Source organism: Leptonotus elevatus, chromosome 1 (genome assembly GCF_054856555.1).
Source record: "Leptonotus elevatus isolate MCC_2025b chromosome 1, RoL_Lele_1.0, whole genome shotgun sequence".
In the NCBI taxonomy this organism is placed as follows: domain Eukaryota; kingdom Metazoa; phylum Chordata; class Actinopteri; order Syngnathiformes; family Syngnathidae; genus Leptonotus; species Leptonotus elevatus.
The window spans coordinates 40660649-40684191 of NC_141239.1; the positions used below are offsets into that span (position 1 = coordinate 40660649).

At 40.1% G+C, this 23543-nt stretch overlaps 1 protein-coding gene and 1 non-coding gene across 2 annotated transcripts; both read right to left on the reverse strand.

The window, feature by feature from the left end:
• Positions 1 to 1038: 1038 nt before the first annotated feature.
• LOC147182185 (transportin-2-like) lies at positions 1039 to 23150 on the reverse strand. Its single transcript, XM_086057935.1, has 25 exons — positions 23060 to 23150; positions 20417 to 20516; positions 20070 to 20145; positions 14657 to 14806; positions 14362 to 14468; positions 11661 to 11794; positions 11349 to 11430; positions 11084 to 11206; positions 10728 to 10846; positions 10560 to 10620; positions 10261 to 10435; positions 7648 to 7800; positions 7341 to 7566; positions 6967 to 7138; positions 6776 to 6862; positions 6485 to 6592; positions 6261 to 6419; positions 6066 to 6153; positions 5887 to 5985; positions 4910 to 5005; positions 4744 to 4819; positions 4139 to 4238; positions 3958 to 4032; positions 3564 to 3700; positions 1039 to 3354 (listed from the first exon to the last, which is right to left on the reverse strand). The coding sequence occupies exons 2-24, from the start codon at positions 20513 to 20515 to the stop codon at positions 3593 to 3595; spliced, it is 2673 nt and encodes an 890-aa protein (XP_085914061.1). The 5' UTR covers position 20516; positions 23060 to 23150; the 3' UTR covers positions 1039 to 3354; positions 3564 to 3592.
• Positions 20605 to 20672, reverse strand: LOC147182186 (small nucleolar RNA SNORD41). The gene has a single exon (XR_015093563.1). It is a non-coding gene; the product is annotated as a small nucleolar RNA SNORD41 (small nucleolar RNA).
• Positions 23151 to 23543: the final 393 nt, after the last annotated feature.

Below are 23543 nucleotides of genomic sequence, written 5' to 3' on the forward strand. Positions count from 1 at the left end.
CAATAAACGTCATCAACGTGCACAACACGTTTTCTCTGCTAAACACGATTGAAAGCAGCAGCTACTAATCCGCACTTCACGCGAAACATTTTTCCGTTTCCAACATTAATTCGTACCTCAATTTTCAATTAGTCACTTTCATTATACTCTCTTCTATAAGTTTTTGTTTTATTTAATTCTATTTTAGAACGTATTTGAAGCGGTGTCACGAGCAGAAGCACTAACCTACATTTACTACTAACAATCTAATATTGTTTCATTGAGATTTTATCCATTTATCCCCAATAGTCTACTCTCTTCGTTTCAACACGTTCACTTGGCTGCAATGCTTCCAAAGGTGTTTCTAGTTTTTGTCCAATTAAAATGTCAGATTCTGAACTGCAATGGCACTTCCCGAACACAATACTTTTAATGAGCATCTGAAGTGCTTGTGATGTAGTTCCCTCGTTTTGTTATGTTGTTAAACATTTATTCTGAACTGCTCAATACAAAATATACGTAGCAGAATTGTGTGCCGTTAACTTTTTTTTGCAGAGTAACGTTTTCAATAATTGAGTGGTTTGAGAGGTGAAGAAGTCAAGACTTCTATTGTATTTTTTATTTGTCGATACTTTGTAACCACATTTTAACCAATGTTGAATTCAAGGCGCAAAATGCCTTGTCTTCTAAAGATCTGGTGACAAACTTGTTTCAGTATTTCACGATTATACAGTTTATACACTAGATTCCAAATTAGAAGTTTTGGTTCATTTTTGTAGTCTATACAAATTTAAATCAATTGAATACCTCCCAAATCAGCAATTAACTTTCATAATGATTTTAGTGGACAAAACCTCCAAGGCAAGTTTTTATTGCAAAATTACAATAGTATTCCAAACTACACCCAGTTTACATTTAATTTAGCTCATTTGAGAAATGATCAAACTTATCAGAGCCTGATATTAGTGATCTAGACAGGGGGTGGGGTTTAATCCACAGGGGAAAAACAATCAAATGATTAACTTAAAACCTATGTGCATAATAAGTTGGAACACAGTGTAATAGAAAACATTTATTTTGCCCCTGTGACAAAATTTAAAAAGGAGTACATCAGCAAACATCCCACCTGCACCACAGTAAAACAAAAAGGGAGGTGAAAGTTGCCAGCCATGATATCATATTTAACCATTTATGATTCAGTTGTCTTCCCTAAGGTATGCGCCAAGCCCAGACTTCGTCGGTCAACCACAACATCAAATTTGATGTAATTAAATGGTCCACTATAAAATGAATATTTCTTTAAACGAAAAGAATAAAAAGAAAAAAACTTCTGAAGTCCAAAAAAAATTTGTGCACATATTGCACAAAAAACATAAAATAAATTAAAATACCACGAGCATAAAAATAAAAGAAAATCTTCATGTATCACAATATGCAAAGACCACCTCCTGCCTCAATTCTTGCCTACCAAATAAGTATCGTCATTAGTGAGCATCGAGTGTTTAGCAGCTTTGAATGAGCCAATGCAATTGTGCTACAAAAATTAATACCAAAAACGTTTAATTGTTGTAAAATTCTAAATTAAAGCTAGCTAAAACTCAGGGTCACAATGTGATGGATTTACATTTTCCTTTACCATAGTCATCATATTTGAAGCTTCGTCTGATGTCAACTGGCAGGCAAATGTTATTGGCAGTGGCCACACAAATTTTTCCCTCCCTGAATATGCCCGGCACATAACCTTAGGGTAGGGCTGGTGCAAAACAACATGTAAGCAATACTCGTATACTCACTACACATACCTTTATAGCGAAACACCCACTGGCTGAAAGCCATACACACTTCCAATACAATAGTCCACTATGGACAATGGCTAGAAGACAAAACTGGACAAAAGATCGCCCTCTCCAGCTATCCAGTGTCTGGTAGAACTATTGGGATCAGTGTATTCCTGGCATAATGTACACAGTGTCAACAGGTGGCATAACATGTAAGCCTCCAATAATTTCTAACGGAAGTTATATTGCCATCAACAAAGCTTTTAAGCAAGATTCCCTCCAAAAAGGGATGCATTATAAAATGTCTAAAAAGGAACAACACTTACTGGAAAGCATGCAAGGTTTATGACATCGTTGTAATGACAGCCATTTACCTCAAATGATTGGATTGAGGGGAAAAGAAGAAAGAAAAAAAGAAAAAAAGCTAGAGCTGCACTGGGACGTAAAATACTGAAATAGTCCCACCTCTTCAATCTTTATTTTACAGCTAGCTACATTATTACAGTTAATAGGCCTCAAGTATTACCTATCATTTTATCATGATTCATAACTTTAACAAGCCATAGATATCAGAAATAACCCCTCAAGATCAATAGATTTAAATTCTAATTCTTACAAATGAAAAAAGTGCATTTATATCGGTAAGAACCTAGTTCTTCTTAATGGCTTATTTCTCTCATTGCGCCCGTTTTGAAGGTTCTTAAGAAATTAAGCAACAGAAGAATCCTTAACCTGCCTACAGTATGTGAGCTCTTCTTTTTAATATTAGTCTACCTATAGTTGGTATATTTATGCCACCCCCTTTCAACAATAAGGATGCCGACTAAGGTATATGTGTGGGGGGAGATGAAGCATCTTGATTGCTACACATTACGGCAGCCTCCCTATTATGACTATACAACTCAGGTATTCATTCAACATGCAACACTTTAGAGGCAATCAGATCATAACTCAGCATAGATGTACAGATGACAAAAGGAGACCCTAATTAATGCACAATCAAAGGGTTTCTGCATTATTTCCTGTAAAAAGGTGCAAATATTTACGCACATTTCCTGCATTATTATATAATAAAAGCATGTTTGTTTAGCCTCTGGCAAAACCGAGAGGTGCCTTGTAAAAGTGAAGTCATACAAGCCCATTTTAACACACGGATGTATGCGCGTCAATACACTGTGCATTGGGAGATTTGGGACTATGGCATCCTGTGCTGGTTTAGATGATTCATTTTAATGTACCTATAAGACAACCCCCTCCCCCTCAACACTATTCTGAAATAATCCAAATGAGGAGGGGGCGGACAAAGCAAGCCCCCTTTTGCCACCAACCAACTTGAATCCCCGTGGTGCTATTGGTGAAAGTCACTTTTGAGCATGTTGGATTTTGTGAGGCGTGAAATCCAAGAGGTATACATATATCCCTAAGTTTACCCTCCCTTACCCACCACCCTCCTCCCACCCTCCCTCACAGAGACACAGGGCACAGGGAAGGGGGGGGGAGCTCTGCCATGTGAAGGCTTGTCACGTCCCTCCAGATCGTTCCTCCTGTTATGTTGGACAGTGCAATGAGTCCCCTGGTCACCCCTCCCTATGTTAACCTGAAAAGACAGAAGGGGGGGAATAAAGCACTTTAGAATTTGAAACAATTGCTGAAATGAAACCGCATTGGTAGCATACACGTACAGCATGATGTCATAAAACATGGAACAAAATGTATCATGGCTTTTTCAGTGAGTTGGTTTGTCATCTCCATAGGACAGAGTTTAGATTTACAGTAGGAGCGAAAGCGAGACACTGGCAAACATACCGAACAGGTCAGCATCCAGTGAGGACTTGTTAGACGCCGTAGCATGCTGACAGACGTTCCTTCAACAATGGAGGGAACTGCTCTGAAAACTGTTGCCAATTGTCTTGACCGACCTGGTCCTTGAAGCCATGCAGGATCTAGAACGAATGAATGCAAAGGTAGTTGGTGTATGGTCAGTATATTTCTACCTGCGCAGGTTTGTACCCAGTGTCTATGACTAGCAGAAATGGTAAGATTTCCTTAAAAACATCTTTTGGCCAGCTCGACCACACTTCTCAGACTCAAAAGTCATCCGCACAGTGTGTCAGATTTCGAATGTCTTAGAAGTGATCATCACAGTGTGACGAACCAACCAGAGACGCTCTGAAACATATAAACAATTGATGTCACCCACCTTATAAAACATGTCCCTCAGGTCATCCTTAGGGTTGACCCAGGAGGCCACGGCATCACAAAAGAAAATGAAGTCCTGAACAGAAAGAACTTGGCTCGTTTATTAGTTTTAAGGACACTGTCATATGTCCACATGCATTTAAGACTTTATAGTAAACTTTTCCGGGGGCAAATCAGCTCACCTGCACAACACCAGCTGGATTCACCCCAATCATCACACAGATTCCACGGAAGGCTGAATCTTTCTCCTCGTTATCCCTGATATTCCTCAGTGATGTGCACCTGACAAGACAATAACATTCAGTGGTTCAGTCTGGCAGGGTCTTCAAAAGCATTGCAGCATGTTAAACAAACAAACGTTTGTTTAACATGCGACTACGATAGGTTGATATAATAAGGGGGAGTTCAAATTATAATGACGTCATAGCTGCCTGTATTGTTCAGCCAAATAAGCATACACATTACGCACAAATACATGAAGGGGGGAACCACAAATTTCAACCTTAGTGTAGGAAATAAGTTGTTGCAACACACGTTTTTGGCATGGGGGCGTGCACATGAGTAGATCTGAATACCAATTTCAATGTTCCAATGGATTCAGATTTGCTTTAACATAGAACTCATTGAAAAATTCATAAACAATTTGGTGAGTTAAAGAACATAATCATATACTGTGGCGCTCTCTTGGGGTCCAAACAGGAGGGAGAAAAAAACACCTTTAAAAAAGAGAACCGTGCAGTGCATACAAAAAACAAAAAGTGCCGAGAAAGAAATGGCCGTGACTCACCATGGCCTAATGAAATGTTGAAGCTGTGGCGACACTTCCTGAGGACAGACATAACCCAGTCTGCCTATTGTAATGGCTGCACATGAAGGATAAAAGTATTCAGAACATCACTGTTGGAAAAAAAATGTATGAGGCACTTGACAATTTTTTTTTTTTTTTTACATACCTGTGTTTTCCAGCAGGGTCTTTGGTGTGTTGGGTCTATTGATGATCTCCACCAGGTGTGGCAAAACCACTCCAACATAAAGTTGCATTTCTGCACCTAGATAAAAAAAAATAAAAAAAGTCATCAGCAACCCTTAAAGGGGAAGCCAAGTCAAAGTTTCCTTACAATATGTTCTATGCGGCCCCACTAGTCACGGTATTCTGATGAATTTTGCATTTGTGGAATATGAGTTAAGTGGCAAAATCTACCCACTTTAATCAATCTAACGGGACGGCCATTTTGCTACTGGCTGGCGACTAAAAATTACATCACAGTCCCCAAGGGCTCAGTTTGCAAACGTCACATGACCAGAGCCATAAAACGGGTGAGCCATGATTGGTCATTACATGAGCCTATGTCATTTTCAGCCAACAGCATGTGGCAAAATGGCGGCCCATGAGATACGCAAAAACGGCTGAATTTTGCAACTGAATTTGTATTCCACAAGCGCAATGTTAATCAGAAAGTGGTAGCGCACTGAAGACATTGCAAATATTTTTTTAGACTCAACTTCCCCTTTAACTTACCTACAACTTTGTGCTAGAGAAACTATTTATGAATTGTACCCAACTATACAACCAGAGAAGTTCAGCACAGGACAGAACAATCAAGGCGTTAACAATGAGGAATATTGGCTAAGAGGGTACAAGATGCGCATATGTACAAATCTGCTGCCTCGGTTGTAGTTGTAGTGCTTACAGACTTCCAAAAGTTACCAATTGAGAGCTGATTTCAGCCCTAATTGCAGTACAGGTCAACAATATCTGGATCAGAAAATATAGGAACAAAATGTATCATTATTTTGTCAATGAGCTGGGATTTTCATCATGTTCAGATATTGAGACCTTTTCAGCAATTAGTTGTAAAAAAAAAAAAAGGGAAGAAAAAAAAGTGCACACACACGGGCAAACATGGTGGTTGTCGTTTCTTCTACTCACCCATTTGCATGGCAATTTCCCCAATGGCCCATGTAGCGTTGTTACACACCGAAATAAATTCTGGGTTCAGATTGAGGCCGAGGATGGGCATAAACTCAGCTGGCGACAAGAAACAAATTGTTTAGAATACACATACACTACATACTACAGTGGTATTATGAGTTATGAAAAACACTCACCAATGCAGGGCTTAACATGCAGGAAGCAGACCTTTGTTAAATCTCCCAAAAGAGCAAAAGAGCTTTGCCTCACTTCAGGCATAGTATCCTGCAACACAAATATCTTAATATAGCTCTCCTAAAAGCAACACCAGTATTTACCGAAGCAGCATAACACTCAAAACAAAAATAAAATAAAAAAATACTCGTGCATACCTGCATGCACTGGAAAAGCAACGTCATGATATTGGACTGAGCAACAAGTCGCTCTACGTGACTTCCCAAACCTTCAGCCAGGCCACTGAGCAGATCCAGGGCCACAATCATGAAATCTTTGTCAGGAGCCTCGTACTGGTCCGGTTGCTGGTTGTACATCTGCAAAGGCCGCATCTCAATATATTTGTCCAAGCTAAACAAGCACCCAAAAAATGCCCTCTCACCATAGCCTGCGCTAAGGTCTTCTGTACAAGTGTCACACAGCGCTGATAGACTGGTTCACAGTAAGGCAGGAACCCACTCTGCAGTGCGGTGGCGACTGAAGACAAACACTGGGAGAAAAAGCATGGGAAGGACATGTAGCGGTGTTGTGTTAAATCCCGATGGTGGAGATAAACATATTTACTGGAGACATTGTGCAGTAGCTGCTATTTTTAGATACATGTCTAACATGTTCAAATAAAAAAGCTCTAGAGGAAAATGCGCAAAATTTAATTTGATTTATTCATATTTACCTCTAAAAGAGGGAAAAGATCTTTGTCCTCATCCTTGAGCTCATTCCACTTTGCAATAAGAGGGGGCATCAGCTTTTGAATGTACTCCTGAGGGGAAAAAAATCATGAAACGTTGAAATTAAAATGATTGAATGATGATTTGAAAAAAATCTCATCTAGTGGACTAAAGACTGGTGACAACAAGTTCTTACGGGCTGATTAAGGTGGTGGCCCACTGAGTCTGCAAGAGTTCCAATGGCATCATAGAGGATAAGGAGATTCTTGTGCTGGTACTTTCCAAAGGCAAAGACCAGCGTGTCCAAGATGAAGCTTAAATATGGTACAAGCTCTGTGCATGCCTCCTCTTCTAAGGTGGCAAACGCGCTATGGTGAAAACAAAGATGGCGGACAACAACAACATGACTAATCTAATCTATGGCACAGAAACGACTACCAGTCAACGAATGATTTGATAAAAAAATGATGTGGATCAGAACAAAATATGGGAACAACATGTATCATTGTTATTCAATGAGCTGGGAGTGTCATCATTTCCACTTCAACGAGAGAAGGGAGAGATGCTCACCTGCAGGCAGCTTCTTGAACTCTCTTGTTTGCATCGAGGATGCACTTAAGAAGCTCTGTCATGAGGGGCTTGAGGTAGGAGTCAGGGGGCTGGGAGACTACCCAATGTGCATAACGACTAAGGGTCCAGCAGGCAATGGAGCGCACCAGGGCCTTCTTGTCACTTAGACACTGGACAAGGTGAGGAATGAGCTCTGGCAGGTAGGGAACCATGCCCTGCATGCAGCCTGCGGCACAAAGATCATATGTTCATGTAGAATGGGGTTTGCTTTGAAAATCATTGACAATCAAAAATCACCAGCTCTTACCCTCGGCAATCGCGCCCAATACAAGGATACCAGATTCCTTGACGACCCAGTCAGGATGGAAGAGCAGGCCTTTCAGGAGTGGCAGCAGGTGGGGCAGTAGATCATCTCGAAACACGTTCGCAAGCACATCCAGTGCTGCTGCTGAACACTTTCCTGTGCATCAAAATCAATTCCACAATTGTAATTATTTTTCTCAGCTAATTGGAAGCAGCACTGAGAACATTCTATTAACTAGTTACAGTATAACAAAACTAAAATACAAAAGTCTCAATTTTACCTGGATCATTGATATAAATATAGATTAGTCAGTAAATGTCAGTCAAGCAAGCTTAACGCCTACTAGTGCTGGGCGATATGGGGGGGGGGGGGGGGGGCTTCTCTACAATATAGGCTATGTTACATCATGATAACGATATATTTTCTGTTTTTCCATTTAAAAAAATATACAACACACTATGACTGTTTATTTTCTTATTTTATTTTGAAGTGACATTAAACAGATCTGTATCAAAAGAAAAATGCATCCAGTAGGGCTGCCGTATAAAATTATCAAAGTAACCACTGACATATTTTTCACAAATGTATTTATGAATCTAAATAGGGGATACAAAAATTGTTTCAGACAGAAATTGTTTAAAAATAAAAAATTACATCTACTGTAATGTCGTTTTGAAAACATTTATTGTGCAGATTTTAAGTCAATATCGAAACTCAGGACTGCAGTGTGAAAACATATTTAGTGATATAAAAGAAAATGGATGGATGAAAGATATTCACTTTAGTATAATCTATTCATCCATTTTTTGATGTTGTTGCATGTTTAATCTTCCTCCTCCAGGTTGACGTATATGGGACGCCGTAACAATCACATCATATCACTTCATGTTTAGCTAAGTGTGTAGCATTATTTCCCCCCCCCAGAGACTCATTAAAAGGCGTTTTTTTTTTGTTTTTTAAGTCTGACACATCCAACCTGTTTACTAGCCGAAGAGACAGTAGTGAATGACGTCATCGTTGAATGTGGTTGTTGTGGAAAAAACTTGATGACTGAAAAGTGATGTTGCTCATGAAGACGACGTCACGCAAAGGGACAAATTTGATTGGGCCGTCCTGTTTTGGAGACGAATTGCTGTCTATGGCCGCCTGTCCAGACCCACTTTCGTTTTGAAGAACAGGCTAGTGATTACTAACTTAGGAGCGGAAGCGCAACGTGTTTATGTGCAGTATTAGCCAGCCGAAGCTCGTTGCTATGCTGCGACATAAGTGGTAGAACCGATCTTGCCTCGACTTGAATACCACCCCTTGTAGGTAACGTAAGCATCCCAGCAAAGCTTTTGGGGGCTTTCTCTGCCTTTCAATTTTCAGAAAAACGTAAAAAAAACAGTTTTTTAAATTATGTTTAACTGCACATTTAGACCTCCAAACTGCTTCACACAGCTGTCACCATTTCAATGAGCCGAAAGGAGTACCCAGCATGCTTTGAGGTAGACAAAAAAAGAAAAGAAAAAAAAAGTTAATTCAAAACTACGGGTTTGTTATTTTAGTTAAGTTTTTCAAAGTAGTAGTATTCGTTATCTGCATTTACCCACCTCGTATTCTATTAATTTTCATTGATTACAAGCGGTTCAGATAATGGATGGATGTTAGGTTTATTTTGGCACAGTAAGCTTATAATGTATGACGGCTATGTATAATTCACTGCCATGTCCACTTGTTCAGGCTGCCACCTGGTGACAGCTGTGTGAAACAAACATGCAGAATGAATGCTTTCGTCTGTCAAACAAGCGTTGGTCACTTATTTTCTTTCTTTCTTTTGCTGTAAGTGACAAATGACGATAGACACTATAGGAAGAAAATGACCCGCAATTTTTTTTCAATCGTCTTCACGATAAAGATAGTCATAACACCCAGCACTAACGCTTACTCTCAAGCAACTAACGTTGCAAGAATGCAGAAATACAGCCTATCAAGATTGGCCAACGGGGTACAAGATGTGCATATGTTCAGAAATGCTGCAATGTTTTTAGTGCCAACACAAGTACTTAAAATTTCCAAAAGATGCTAAATCAGCTTGGTTGGATGAAGGTCAAGAATATCTGGATCAGAAAATAATAGGAACAAAATGTATCATTATTTTGTCAATGAGCTGGGATTTTCATCATGTCCAGATATTAGGACCTTATTTCCAGAGATGGTGGGGCAAACATTGATTGAAGTGTTTCAGCATGTGAACACAGCCTTTTGTCAGTCCAACAACTCAAACACCTGCTCTAAAGCAACCGAAGGTGCCAGAGCACAGATCAATTGTTGCACTTATTTACTTTCCATTACTTTGTGCTGTACTGTCAAACGTACAGTAAAAGAATACATTTGTTTTTGTTTGAAATTGTCTTGTACCTAACTTTCCCTTGTTTTCATTTATACTTTCAAGCAGCTAATGAGTTGAGCATGAATTCCAAAATACAGTATACTGCCATTCCGTCTGTTGCAACCACACAACCTCACCGATATAAACCACCGATCAAATCCCAAAACTTAAATCATCACCGTCACTCAAGGCAGATACATTGCTTGCCTGTATCGAACAAGGCTTAGAACAGTAGTTCTACTCACGTAAGTTCCAGTCTGACAGTGTGTCGTCGTCGTCGTCGTCATCGTCGTCTTCAATATCCTCAATGTCCCCTGCCTCTAAACCTTCATGCTGCAAGGTGACAGTGCGCGACTTGTGGAAACGTGGCTTGATGTCCTGATCGCTGTCTGGTACAGCCTCATCTTCCTCCACATCTCCCTGGTCAAAACATGCATACCTTCCTAATCAGATTTTGTGTTCAATTATATTGGTTGCTGAAACAATTTTGATTTAGTTTACAAAACACTGCCCAGTACTTTAAAAGAATAGAAAAACAACTCACCTTCAACAGTATGATATCTATCTCTGAATACTTCATCCCATTTACCAAAATAGGGGTCAGTCTATTTGAGGAGGAAGTGGGGGAGAGAAAAAACATCTCATAAGATGATAAATCTTGCGTTTTATTTTTTAGACAACTGAGTACAAATGTAACAAATTAGCTACTCACTGCAGCAGGTGTCCTGACAGCATTTCCTTGCAGATGGGCTGTTCTGCGAGAGTCAACCAAAACTCGCAGGCTTCCAGAGCTACATTCTCATCTGGGTCCTGTGTGCGTTGCAGCATGTACTGCAGGAGGACAGAAAACATGTTGGGGACTATTGCACCACAACTTAAACACGGTTCTGGCACAGAGCTGCAGCAAGTCTGGATCAGAAGTTTAGGAACATAAGGTATCATTGTAAATCAATGAGCTGGGTGTGTCATCATGTCCAGGTGAGATACACATTCTAAGGTGAATGTATATGATGAGTTGGCTGTCCACATCCAAACCTTTCATTTTCGAATGGGCGGTGATTCCCCTACCTGGATGATGCTGTGCATGTGAGGGATGAGTCGATCAATGCGGACCTCCAGAAGCATGACCAGAGCTCTGCAAACATTCTTTCTGACTTCGGAGTCCTCGTCTGCTGCCAGCGCAAAGAGGCTCTAAGGGGGTGAAAGACTACATTTGAGGGGTGGAAATGCAGAAAAGCAGGATCCCACCGACAGCAGGTGGGAAACTAACATGTCATTATCTGAAAGAATTTAAATAAGGCTCTCTGGTTTACTTTAGCATCCAACCACCAACCTCTATGAAGGTGTCAATGTTGTTCATTAGGGCCTGTGCTCTGCTAATGATGAACTGGTTCACACAGGCTATGGCATGTGACCTGCAGGGACAATAGAATCTGAATGAAGTGTGTACAATAAATGTATACAGTAAGTAACTACTAGCAAAGAAGGTGAGGGCAACTTTTTAAAATTGTTACAATAAAACTATAAGAATCTTCCAGACTTTACTTAAAGTATTTTGTCTTGCAAAAAAACAAAACTGAACATAAGCTATATTATGCATAAACCAGGCATCAGTCAACGGAGTGAATCTCCTCCTGTCCTGTACCTAATTTTTGGGTTGCAGTGCTTGAAGAACTGAAGAAATTTGGGTATCATGATATTGAGCGGTCTGTTCAAAGCGTCGGTGTCCAGCAGCTCTGACGAGTCCTCGCAGATCTTTTGCAGTGCTCCAAACGAGCCCTGAGACACGGACACACACAGAGAGACTGTCAAATCAAACGCAAACAAACAAACAGGGACACAGAGGAGAGAATGAGGTTGCGTGAGAAGATAACATAGTATAGCAGTAAAAATACTGAATCTGAAAACATTATGAAACGATCTTGTCAGAATATCAGACATTTATTCAGTAGAACTTTGAAATTCAACAGCCCTAAAGCGATGAACACTGCATGAGAGTTACTCGTATCTTAAGGTTGCAATATACAGTGTTAAGATCATTTTTTACTTTTATCTATAGACTATAGACCTTTTTCACACTTCCGCGTTTTGTGGCCGGAAATAAGTCATCATTGGGTATCGCGACTTCCAGTGTGGTGCACAGCCACTGTAACAATGCCGCAGGCGTAAAAATAAAAGCCGTACTGGAATGCTCTTCCGGCGTTTTAAACTTTATTATGGACCACCTTTTCTTATCAGGAAAGTGCAGCACACACACATCTGCAGTAATCATTCACCTCCGAGGACTTCGTATTTGAGCTTAAGTCAGACGCATGGAACCCGAGGCTGTTCCAAGCCTTTTCCCATAGGAAAACATTACACCGCCAAGGGACTGTGTTTGATCGATGCTGCAAACGAGCCCTCACTGAAAACTTACTCAGTACATACTGGGATTATGACACACGTAAAAAAACACAAATCACACGTTACCATCATCATCACTGAAAACAGACTATAATACTTAAATAAGGTCCTCTTTAGCAGTGATTCTTAACCATTGGGCCGCGGCCCAGAGTGCCATCTAGTGGGCCGCAGCTTTCAGTTGAAGTTTTGTACACATGGAGCTGGGTTATTTTTTTTAAACAGATATTTTTCCTTTCCTCCCCGTGTAGAAAAAACAATCTGTAATAATGCCCGGTAGTATTGTGCTAAATTCATTCATAATCCTCTGTATTCTGTTTAGCCACACTGCTGTCAGCATGTTGTGGGTCAGGGCACGCGGAGCGCAACTGTTACTGCGCGCAATCGGCGAGGCTCGTCATTTTTGTCCAATGGGAGCACAGATTGTCATGCAGGTTGACGAGATTATGCAATATAATATACTTGCAAAAAGCAGAGTGAAAATGTTTGCCATATTTTGGCTCTTGATTTCAATTTTTTTTTTTTTTTAAATATAATAAATGCACAGTGAACCCGCACCAAACAAAAAAAGGAAAAAGAAAAAAGGCCGCTTTTGGTCCGGACCAAGCAAGCAGACTTAAGGACTTTTCTCGTCTGAATACACTCATAGATGAATGGACGCTGCAATTAATTCTGTTCTTGCAGAGTTACTCACCGTTTCCTTGTTGAACAGCGAGAGGCGCTTTGTGCATTTTTATTTGCTGGGCAAGGAATTATAATGATCTATTCCAGTCTGACTCGCTAATGCTAATTAGCGCGCTACTGGCGGCACTTTTATCACTCAAAAGAACAGCTCCACACTGAAAAAAAAAAAAAAACAACACCTTGCTCATTCCATGCTGAGCACTGTATATATACATATATATATATATATACATATATATATATTAGGGGTGGGAATCTTTCGATTAGATTCCTATTTTTGGGTGTGGGATTCGATTCAGAATCGATTTTCGGTTAGGAACGATTTTTGATTCAAAATGATTTGATTAACTGATTTTTGCTTCAATTTATAGATGTTCAAGGAATCGTAATGATCTACTCCAGTCTGACTCGCTAATGCTAATTAGTGTGCTACTCGCGGTACTTTTATCACTCAAAAGAACGGCTCCATGCTGAAAAAAAACAACTTTTATTGGAATAACTTGATCATGACTTTTTCCTCTACTCTCTAATGTGGTTACAACTTAACAGTGTATTAGAACACATGGAACCACACTGCCCCTAAGTGGCCAAATCGGGTACAACATGAACAGCGCTCCAAATAAAGGCGCACACAGACAAAGGCAAGACAGTATGAAATAATTAAAAAAAAATCAATTATGGGACATTTAAAACCGATTCTGAATCGTACCTAATGAGAATCGGGATTCTTATGAGAATTAATTTTTTGGCACACCCCTAGTTAACACGTTAAAACTTTTTATAGTGAGCGTCTATGGGGAGGAAGGCTGAATACCAAAATACTGTGGCAGTTTTTATATTTTCAGAGGTTAAACTGGGCATAAGATGTAGAGATGTGTGGGTGAATATTGGTGACCATTCATAAAAGTCTAGCGCTTAATATAAGGACCGGAGGCCGAGTGACGCAATGACGACGTATTTTCTGTTTTTTGTGAAAAAGGTCCACAGTGATACAAGAGCTGTACTGCCTTCTGAAAGTCAGTTTTTCCCCACTTAAACACTATGAAAGAGTGAGCAAGCTGCATAATTTATTAGCGTGCAACGCGTTTACCCTGGAACAATATTTTTCCATTTCCAGAGTTCCCTAAATTTACTTCTTTTTTTTATTGAAACAGAGAAATCAGCCGCTGTTGTAGATCTGACATTTGATTTTTTATTTTTTTTTATTCAACATCTTAAACTAAAATATATTTTAAGTGATATTAAGCAAGAACATGATGTACCTCGCATGTATTGTAGTCCTCTGAGTCAAGCAGGGTGCAAAGCTGTGGCAGGAGCTCAGGCCATGACTGCAGTTCTCCCTTGGAAGAAATAGTTGTGATGAGGATGCCTACGAGACAAAGACAGGACTTTAATCAGAGCTAGAAGGATGATTGCATTTATGGTGGGCTGGCGGCATTTCTGGATCAGACAGTATGAATACAAAGACCTTCACAGGCAGTCAGATGACGATATGCATCATCTCCAGAGGCACCAGGTTGCCAAATAGTGTAATTACTTGAGGGGCTAGACACTCACCAATGGTGGCACGGATAAGGGGCGAAGGGTCGCCAATGTTGTTGACGCATTCCTGCCTGATGAAGTCGGCAACAGTTGGCGGGAAGTTCTGGTAATGGGCCTTAACATTGTTCTTCAGTATCAGACCGCTGAGAGAGCGAGTCGGCTCGTCTGTAAAGTAAAGGGTCAGAGATGTGACAAGCAGCTTGACGGTTCATTTTAAAATTAAAATTATTTAACAGTAGGGATGTGCACGAATCAGTCGGGACTCGAATTGAGTAGCGGATTGCTGTAAATGGCTTAAACTGCTGTAAACCCAGAAAACAGGTGAGCCGTGATTGGTCGTTACTTAGTTCCTCAGCACAGGTGATGTCATCTTCAGTTGACAGCAAGTAGAAAATGTGTTTTTAAATGTATTAAATGTACAGGAAAAATAGTGACTTTATCAAATTAATTCAGAACAAAATATTAACTTTTTACTGCTGAAAATGGCTCAATGAGTCAAGAATTCCTTTAATGGGCTTACCAGACGCAGCCTTGTCATTACGATTACACAATTAAATGGTACAGGCAGTCTACAGTACAGTTAGGCCTGCCACGATAAGAAACTTTGCTTGGATTATTATTGCGATAAACGATAATATTGCAGTTTTCATATAATTTTTCAACTAATATAAAGATAATGGTATAATAAATAGGGATGGGCGAGTACCGATACCAGGTATCGGGCCGATACCAGACATATTTCATGGTATCAGTACTCGCGATGGGTATTGATACTGGCATAGGTCCCGCTCCCGTGAAGCCATTTGGCAGAAAGGTAGGCTCCGTATCGCCAGCTAGCGGAAGAGCCGCCATCAGGGGACCCTCGCGAGTGGTGAGCCGGCAGGCTCCGTGGAAGGACGGCCGTGTGGGAAGCGGCAACAGAGCTTGCCGAGGCGGGCAAGACAAAAAATAATGTACTCAATTATGCCTGTTGTAATGGCATTTTGTACATAAAAGGTGGCATTTGGTGATCATCTATTTTCTTAAACTATGAAGAGCAAAAAAGCATGTAGCCTTTGAATATTTCTTTACATGCAGACATGAAAGAAAGTGTAGACAGAAGCAAGTGGCACTGCAAAGCCACACAGCGTCCTGTACAGGTTTGTAGCAACCCGAATATAGCGTTTAGTGTTTCCGTGTTTAAAACTGTTGATAGCAATAGTGCTAGTATTAGCTAAAGTATTTAGCACGGCCACCGGGATGCCGGTGAAAAAGTGGAAGCGTTCGAGGGGCTCTTATAAAAGGGAAGGCGCTGCAGGAGAACGAGTGGCTCACCTGTACTGCAGTACACGGCAGTTATGTCTTTTTTTCCTCTCGACCCTCTTAAAAACAAAACAAACAAAAAAAGACTCCCCTCTCCTCCGGTGTGCGCAACGACTCCGGGAGCTGCTGCGACCGACAGGTGCAAACTCACACGATGAAAAGCCAGCGGAGCGCTCGCTGTTTAATTCAAACAAATGCTTGCACCGTTTTTTTGCTTGCGCCACCACAACATCCTATTTCGGCCATATTCTTTTGGCTTCGGTGGACGAATATTCGGTGCATCGCTAGTTATATGTGACTTCACTAGTTTGAACATGACATTCTAATTAATATTACATTTGTGGAATATGAGTGATGAAGCAAAATCAAGCCGTTTTTATCCATCTCAGAAGGCGGCCATTCTGCCACTTGCTGTAGACGACATTACAGTTGCCCAGGGCTCAGGCAACGACCAATCACAGCTCACCTGTTTTCTGAAGCTGTTGTTACATGAGAAATGGCCGTTTTCCCCTGGGGCAACGAGCGATCAAGCGAAATACGGCGCACACTGTCGTTGAAATCGGTTTTCTGTCCGTCCGCAGCAAGTTGTAAGCGCACACACACACACACACACCACCACCACCAAATGCCCAATCCCACCCGATAAGAGGAAAGAGATGTTTGTAATCGCAACAACTGATCCCGGGATTACACCGTATGCATGTGCACCACTCCGCTGCGTCTTGACTGCGTGCTCCGGACACTTCAATTGTAAGGACAAAATTCGCTGGCTGCGGTCCGGCAGCTCCGTCGCCGACAACTTCCCGCGTGATCGCGCGCGCGATAATGTGGCATTAAAAACAACAAACACACAAAGTCTGTGCTCAACAGAGAAGCAGAAAGAGAGGTGACTTGATTAAACTCCCCGTCCACTCCCACGACTTCTAGGGTTAGGGTTAGGGTTAGCCATCTTCCCGTCCCACTCGATGTGTTATTTGCTAGTTTGCCATTTGACGGACGTGTCGTCCGGCAAAAATAGAAAATACGTCTGTCCATGCAGCGGGCTCCGGCACGACGCAGCTGGTCCACAGCGCATACGCAGCCGGTGTAATTTGGACAAGATGATAGAATGGAAACGGATAAAAGCACACGCATGCGGTGTAATCCCGGGGTCAGGCCGGCCATCAACCTACACGAGCACAAAATTACGACTTCTCGTGGGACGGGATAATATGAGAGCGCCTCAGAAGCGAAACACTCCTAAATGGAAACACCTATAAGTCGAAATAGTAGAAATATCGCTTCTATTTAGCAAAAAACTAATGAAAACGCAGCTAATTAGCTCAATAACTTCCTGTTCATTGTGTGCGGCTGCAAAATAGGTCCGTTTAGAAACATCGATGACGTCGCAAACAAGGTTCTGGGCGCGCTTCGAGGCAGACATTTTCAGTCGATATAGCAGACTTGGTCGACTTTTATCCCGAGCCTTACTCGAGACCTTGCACCCTTTTGCAGGTGTTGTCAATTATAGTGAGCTGAAAGTTTGCTGGCAAATTAGGGAGTCGTGCGTTAGAAAAGAATACTTTGAGTGCACAAGTACTTGTGTAGGATGAAGTTTGTGATGGGAATTTAAACTTAAAACTGGGTCCCAACAATTCAACTTCCAGTTCAGAAGATGAGTCAAGTCAGCTGGCACGCTTCCACAAACAACTTCGAAATAAAAGTGTACTACCAAGGCAATGGTGTCCATGAATTATTGGATAGGATTTGGGAAGATTTTATTATGAAGTTAGCCTCACCACATCGACGGCACGCTACAATCAAGCATGGCACTGCTACGGCTATCTTGACTCTTCCCGACCAGGCACATCAATTAAAAGGATATCCGTGGTATGGGGGAAAAAAAATCTAGTTTTTTTTTAAATTATTATTCTAAGTAGGTACTCAAATTAATCGAGGACTTGTTTCACCTCTATTGACCAGAAACAATAACGTTTGGTTTGCCAAGGGAAAACTGTCAATAGTAGAGACATAGCGATATGTTTTTTTCAGGGCCGATTATCAGTAGTCAAGGAGGCCGATAACCGACATTTGGAGCCGATATTCCTTTTAAGTAAAAAGGGGGATAAAAATATTGGTGTAAAAAACTTTTTTTTAATGCAAATGCCAATCTTGATTTTGTTGTAATCAGGCATGTGATTTGACCAAAGTGAAATTATCTGAAAATTTAGCCGGGGGTCTGGGGGCCGCGGGCACTCAGCTAGGTCCAGAGCTCATGGGCTTTCCGTGTTTTTGAGTACTTTCAATGCACTCAGATGACAAAGAAATAGACAAAACAACAGCATAAATTTTCAATGTATATTGAACTATCCCATATAAAATTGCAGTTTTAGTCAACTCAAAATCAGTCACATTCAAAAACATTGGACTGCCTTTGCTTTTAAAAACTATCACTGAGAATATCATCATATATATTTACCATGCAATAAATCATTTAATCAATCATTCTTAATTTAATACATAATGCATAACAAAAACATAAAATACCTCATGCAGCAAGCTCTGGTAAAAACACAATCATGCATTCGGATTGACTAAGATCATCTCTGTAACTGCATACATCAAGATAGTCAACATATTGAAAGCTGAAAAGTGCAAACATGCAGCATTCATTTGAGTTTGTGTCAATGATTAACCATGTTAAATATTTATGGCCATTTTTATTACGTTATAATATTTTCGAAAATTTGATTTCGATTAATTTGAAACGTTTACCACCGACCTCAAAATTCACGACTCTGTCAGCAACTGGTGCAGGTTGTTGGGGTGGATCACGTCTCTCTATTACCGCTTCCGATTGTGATGTCAATAAGGGATGGGGGCCGTAAAGTTTTGGAGTTTTCGTTTGGGCACCGAAACTTCCAGCGATGGAATAATTTGTTGTTCTTGACTGGAGTTCTTTCAGGTGTTTTTTGCTCTTTGCGTGACTTTCAAGAGCTTTGAAACCTCTCGCACCATCGTCAACGGTATCACGGCACCAAATGCAAAGCGCTTTCCCGGCACGATCGATCTTCCGAATAAAGTCACTGAACAAATTCGTCACAGTCTTCTTTCCAACATTTGTAGATATATCCTTCTCTCACCAGTCCCATCGAAACTTGTTTTTTACGATCTTGTCAATTTCCTTAACTCGCGGAGCATCTTTGCGTTCGATCACGGACATTTCTTTAAACACCCGGCAAAAACGTCTGAGAAATGAACAATGGCATGCCTTTATAACAAGCGCGTTTATTGGTCAACAAACAATGGCATACGCCTATGCCTTTATAACAAGCGCTCTTATTGGTCATCTCGGAGACTTCCGCCAATCGCAAGATCGGTTTCATTTCAGTTGCGGAAACACTAAAACGGAATGCTGTAGAGAGACGAAATCGGATTTTTTTTTTGGGGGGGAGATAAAAAAAGCGGAATTCCGCGAATTAGCGGAAAAATCACATGCCTGTGTAATGTCTTGAAGCATGTTTATTGAACAATGTTTCAGACTTTTCAAAATGTCTTTTACATTTTGAAAATAATTATATATATATATATTTTTTTTAAATCTTAGACAATAGACATCCTTTTAAATTTCTAAGAAAATGTTAAGGAAGCTCCCAGGGTTATCAGTACATCTTTTAAGTAGAATAAAAACTTAAACAAGAAAATATCATAGCTCTCCTATAATTTTCCACAGCAAATATTTTTTCCCAAAATGTAAAAATTCCTGAAATCTTAAAATATCACATTTGTTTTAATGTCAAACAAAAACAAAAGGTTCCCAGGGTCAGTAGCATCTCATTTAAAGTTAACAGAAAATTTAAATAAATAGCTCAAGATGAAAACGGTTTTAGATTTGCCTTATATCAGCCATCAGAATTTTTTTTGGGCCGATACCGGCGTTCATCAAAATGCACAATATTGATGCCAATAATGGGCATCTATCTATAGTCAATAGTTGGTGAGGCTATGGAAAGGCAAGTTGATACTTTGCAGTGGAGAACTGGTGCCATCAAGTTTCTTTTCCAGGATAAATGAAAATCTTACAAACCACAATACACCATTGTAGCAGTGATACAAAAAGAGATAACACTCAGAAATGTATGCTTACCTTCTGTTTTGAGTCTCGTAAGGACAAATATGAGATAGTTGTTAAAGTCAGGGAACTGGTTCAGTTGTTCAAGTTTCTAAATCAGCAGTTAAGGATAATTTCATCCCGAGCAACATGACACAAAAATATTGAACAACAATTTAAGTTATATGCTCCATATGGAACAATGGCAATTCTTTAGGAACACATTTTCCAGCACTCGATGTAGACAATTTTCTAACAGAGAATGCAAAGACAAAATTCTAATCAACCGGTGTGTAGTTACATGGAGAAAAAGCTTTTCTAAACATTAAGCACTACATCTAGATGTGTGCGTATAGATCTGTGTGACAAAGTCAGAAGGATACTTGTTGGACGGCTCTCTGTGTTGCTGTGTCGGGTGATTGTGAGTCCTTAAGCAGCTGGAGGACCTGCTGGAGTCCCTGCTCATCTGGCTGCCACTCCATCCTATGTACATGTATTACCAGTAATTACTTTGGGATCATCGCGGACTTGTAATAAGACATAGTGGAAGGGAGAGTGGAAAAGTTAGCCTTGGGATCAGACAGTATGAATACAAAGACCATCAGTGAGAGTCAGTTGTACATGATGCATCATCTCCCAAAAAAACTAGACATAAAAGTCATGTTGAAAACAATGGTGGGCAATAATTACAGTACAAATACTGAATTACTGCACTCACATTTTTCAAGCATCGGTACCTCACTGACAGGGTGAAGCCTTTTTGGATGGTGGCCCTGCCAAAACCGGCACTGATATAATTTGATAAGCTTCAATGGTTATTTCATATTTTATAATGCATAAGTTAAGCCTTTATGGAAATATTACTTGTTTAGTTACCGCATTGCATGCTATTTTTTTGCAGTACACAATCCAACTGAATACTTAACATTTGACATTTTATGGCCTGTATATTTTGTTTGAGCCGTTCTTTATAATGTGTGCTGTGTGGTAAATAGAGAAAGTGATGATTGATCAATTTAAGTGGTAAAATCAAAATACTAAATATTCAACTTTTCTTGTATTTACTTGCTCCTGTCCATTTACAGGTACTATACGCTTTATCACAACTAGGTCCATGTGAGCTGTGGCCCATTCCAACTGACTTGGGGCAAGAAGCGGACCCTGGTCTGGTCACCAGCCAATCACAGGTACTTTTGCTCCCTACTGGTGCTGTAAGCCTGTCACCATTGAATATTTTTAGACTCGACTAATCTATCGACTATTCAAACCATTAATAGACTAAATTGGTTCATTTTCATTAAAGTGTATTACAAAAATATTTTCCCCCCTGGATCGATCGACCCCAATTTGCATAGTTTTGTTGGATCGGTGATGGGCCGATCCCTTCAATATAAACCGATCTCATCTCCCCCCTCAGAGGTCTGAAAAAGTCAGCCACTGCCCTCTTCTGCTGAGATGACTAATTGGCTTTTCTTTTTCAGAGAACTACTTAATTTGCAGTTAAAACAAACCTTTTGTATTATTTCACAGATTTTGTGAGATATTGTTCAATGTTTTCAAATAAAATAGGAACTCTGAATGTGTATATGGTGCTTGTTATGAAACAAAATCGAGATAGGAAAAATCGGGATTGGCAGGTCAGACTTTTAATAAGATCAGAGCGGTGATCGACCAGAAAATTGTGATCGGTGCATCCCTACTGATCACTGTTTATTAACCAGTGATTGGTGGTTATTTCATAATTTGTATTCATATAGTGATTTAAAAAAAATAAAAATAAAAAATAAAGAGGGGGGGGGGGGGTTGATGTTGTACTACGTTACCAGTTCAGCCATTGTTTTCCAAAGTAAAAACAGATGTTTCGCAAATGTCTTATTTTGATTAAACACAGAAGATAATCAATTTTCTTTTATAAAGGACTACAGAAATCAGTGAACCATTACTGGTGATATGCTGAAATTGGAGGATTTGGACAATTTTATATTTTAAAATGGCTCCAAATGATTACTCAATTATTAAAATGGTTGTCGATTGATTTGATAATCGATTACTTGTCAATTAATAAATTTTGACAGCTCTACTCCATACATTTGAAAGCATATTTGTATCAAATTACAGCCATCAAGAAAGTACAAAAAACAACAACGTGCGAGTGCTTTTGCCATTTCTGGTTATATTTAAGGTGATAAACCCCCTTTGAGGAGAAGCGAGAGGGCCCGAACGAGCACCTTAAACAACACGGGCGGTTAAAAACTATGACCCCGGCTTAATCCTTCAAGTTAATCTTACCCCAACCCCCACGCCACCCGATCAATCGTTGAAGTACAGTACATTTAATCTACGGATGCGTTCACGTATGAACAAAACGAGATCTAAACAGCGTAGTACGCGTGGATGTGTGGGTCTGAAAGTCTTGCTTGGTGGACCCGCGTTCTTATGGTTTGACTGAGAAACGGTGAGGCTAAAAGTCAGCTAACTTTAGCAATGTAGAAGGACCGTCGTGTAACTGTCTGTTGCCGAAAAAGGTTAATCACGTGTACAGTATATAAAATGGCACAGACAAATCAGTTGAGACGATAACAACAATAAACTATTCGATGACTTTTTAATTATTATTATTTTCACGTTGGTGGCACAGATATGATTCTGTTAGCGAAATTGCCCTTCTAGGTCGGGCCTTGTCGAATGGAAAGTTTCAAGGCATCGTGTTCACATGTGACGGGCACGAATAATGCGCAAACACGATACACAGCCGAACAAGGATGCCCAAACCAATTGCAGCTAGCATGTAAAAACTCGAATCGGATTACCAATCGCAGCTAAAGTGGTGATGTCAGCTAATAATAGTTGAAAACTTGTTGAACACGTTGCGCAAGGTGGTGCTAATGCTAAGGCTAGTAAACGAGCTAATGCTTAACAACTAAAACTCTTCAGCCAAAATGAATGCACTCCTTACATACCGAGGCAACATTACGATCGTAACAGTTTAAAATGTCAGAGTGGAAATCTTACGCTATAATACGTACAATATTGACTTTTAGTTGATGTATTAATGCTGGGCCGCTCTTCCGCCGTCCCTCGTAGCGGTTCTTGTTCAAATGAGCACGTCGACTGAAAATGACTCCTGACGGCTTCCGTTTTGGCATTTTAATTATCTCGCGAGATTAGCTGGACGTCTGTATGTGATGCCATGTTTTTTTTGTGTGTTTTTATGTCATGCCATGTTGTTATATATATTACACACACAACTTTATTTACCTTCATTGTGCAATACAATTGTATTTGAATGGAATGTGTGTGTATATATATATATATATTTATATATATATATACAGTGCTCAGCATAAATGAGTACACCCCCTTCAAAAAATACAACTTTAAGAATGTCCTCTTTTAGAGACTGGATGCTGGATGGAGAGTGATGCTCAACTTTCCTCTTTAGAATTCCCCATAGGTGTTCAATTGGGTTCAGATCAGGAAACATACTTGGCCACTGAATCACTTTCACCC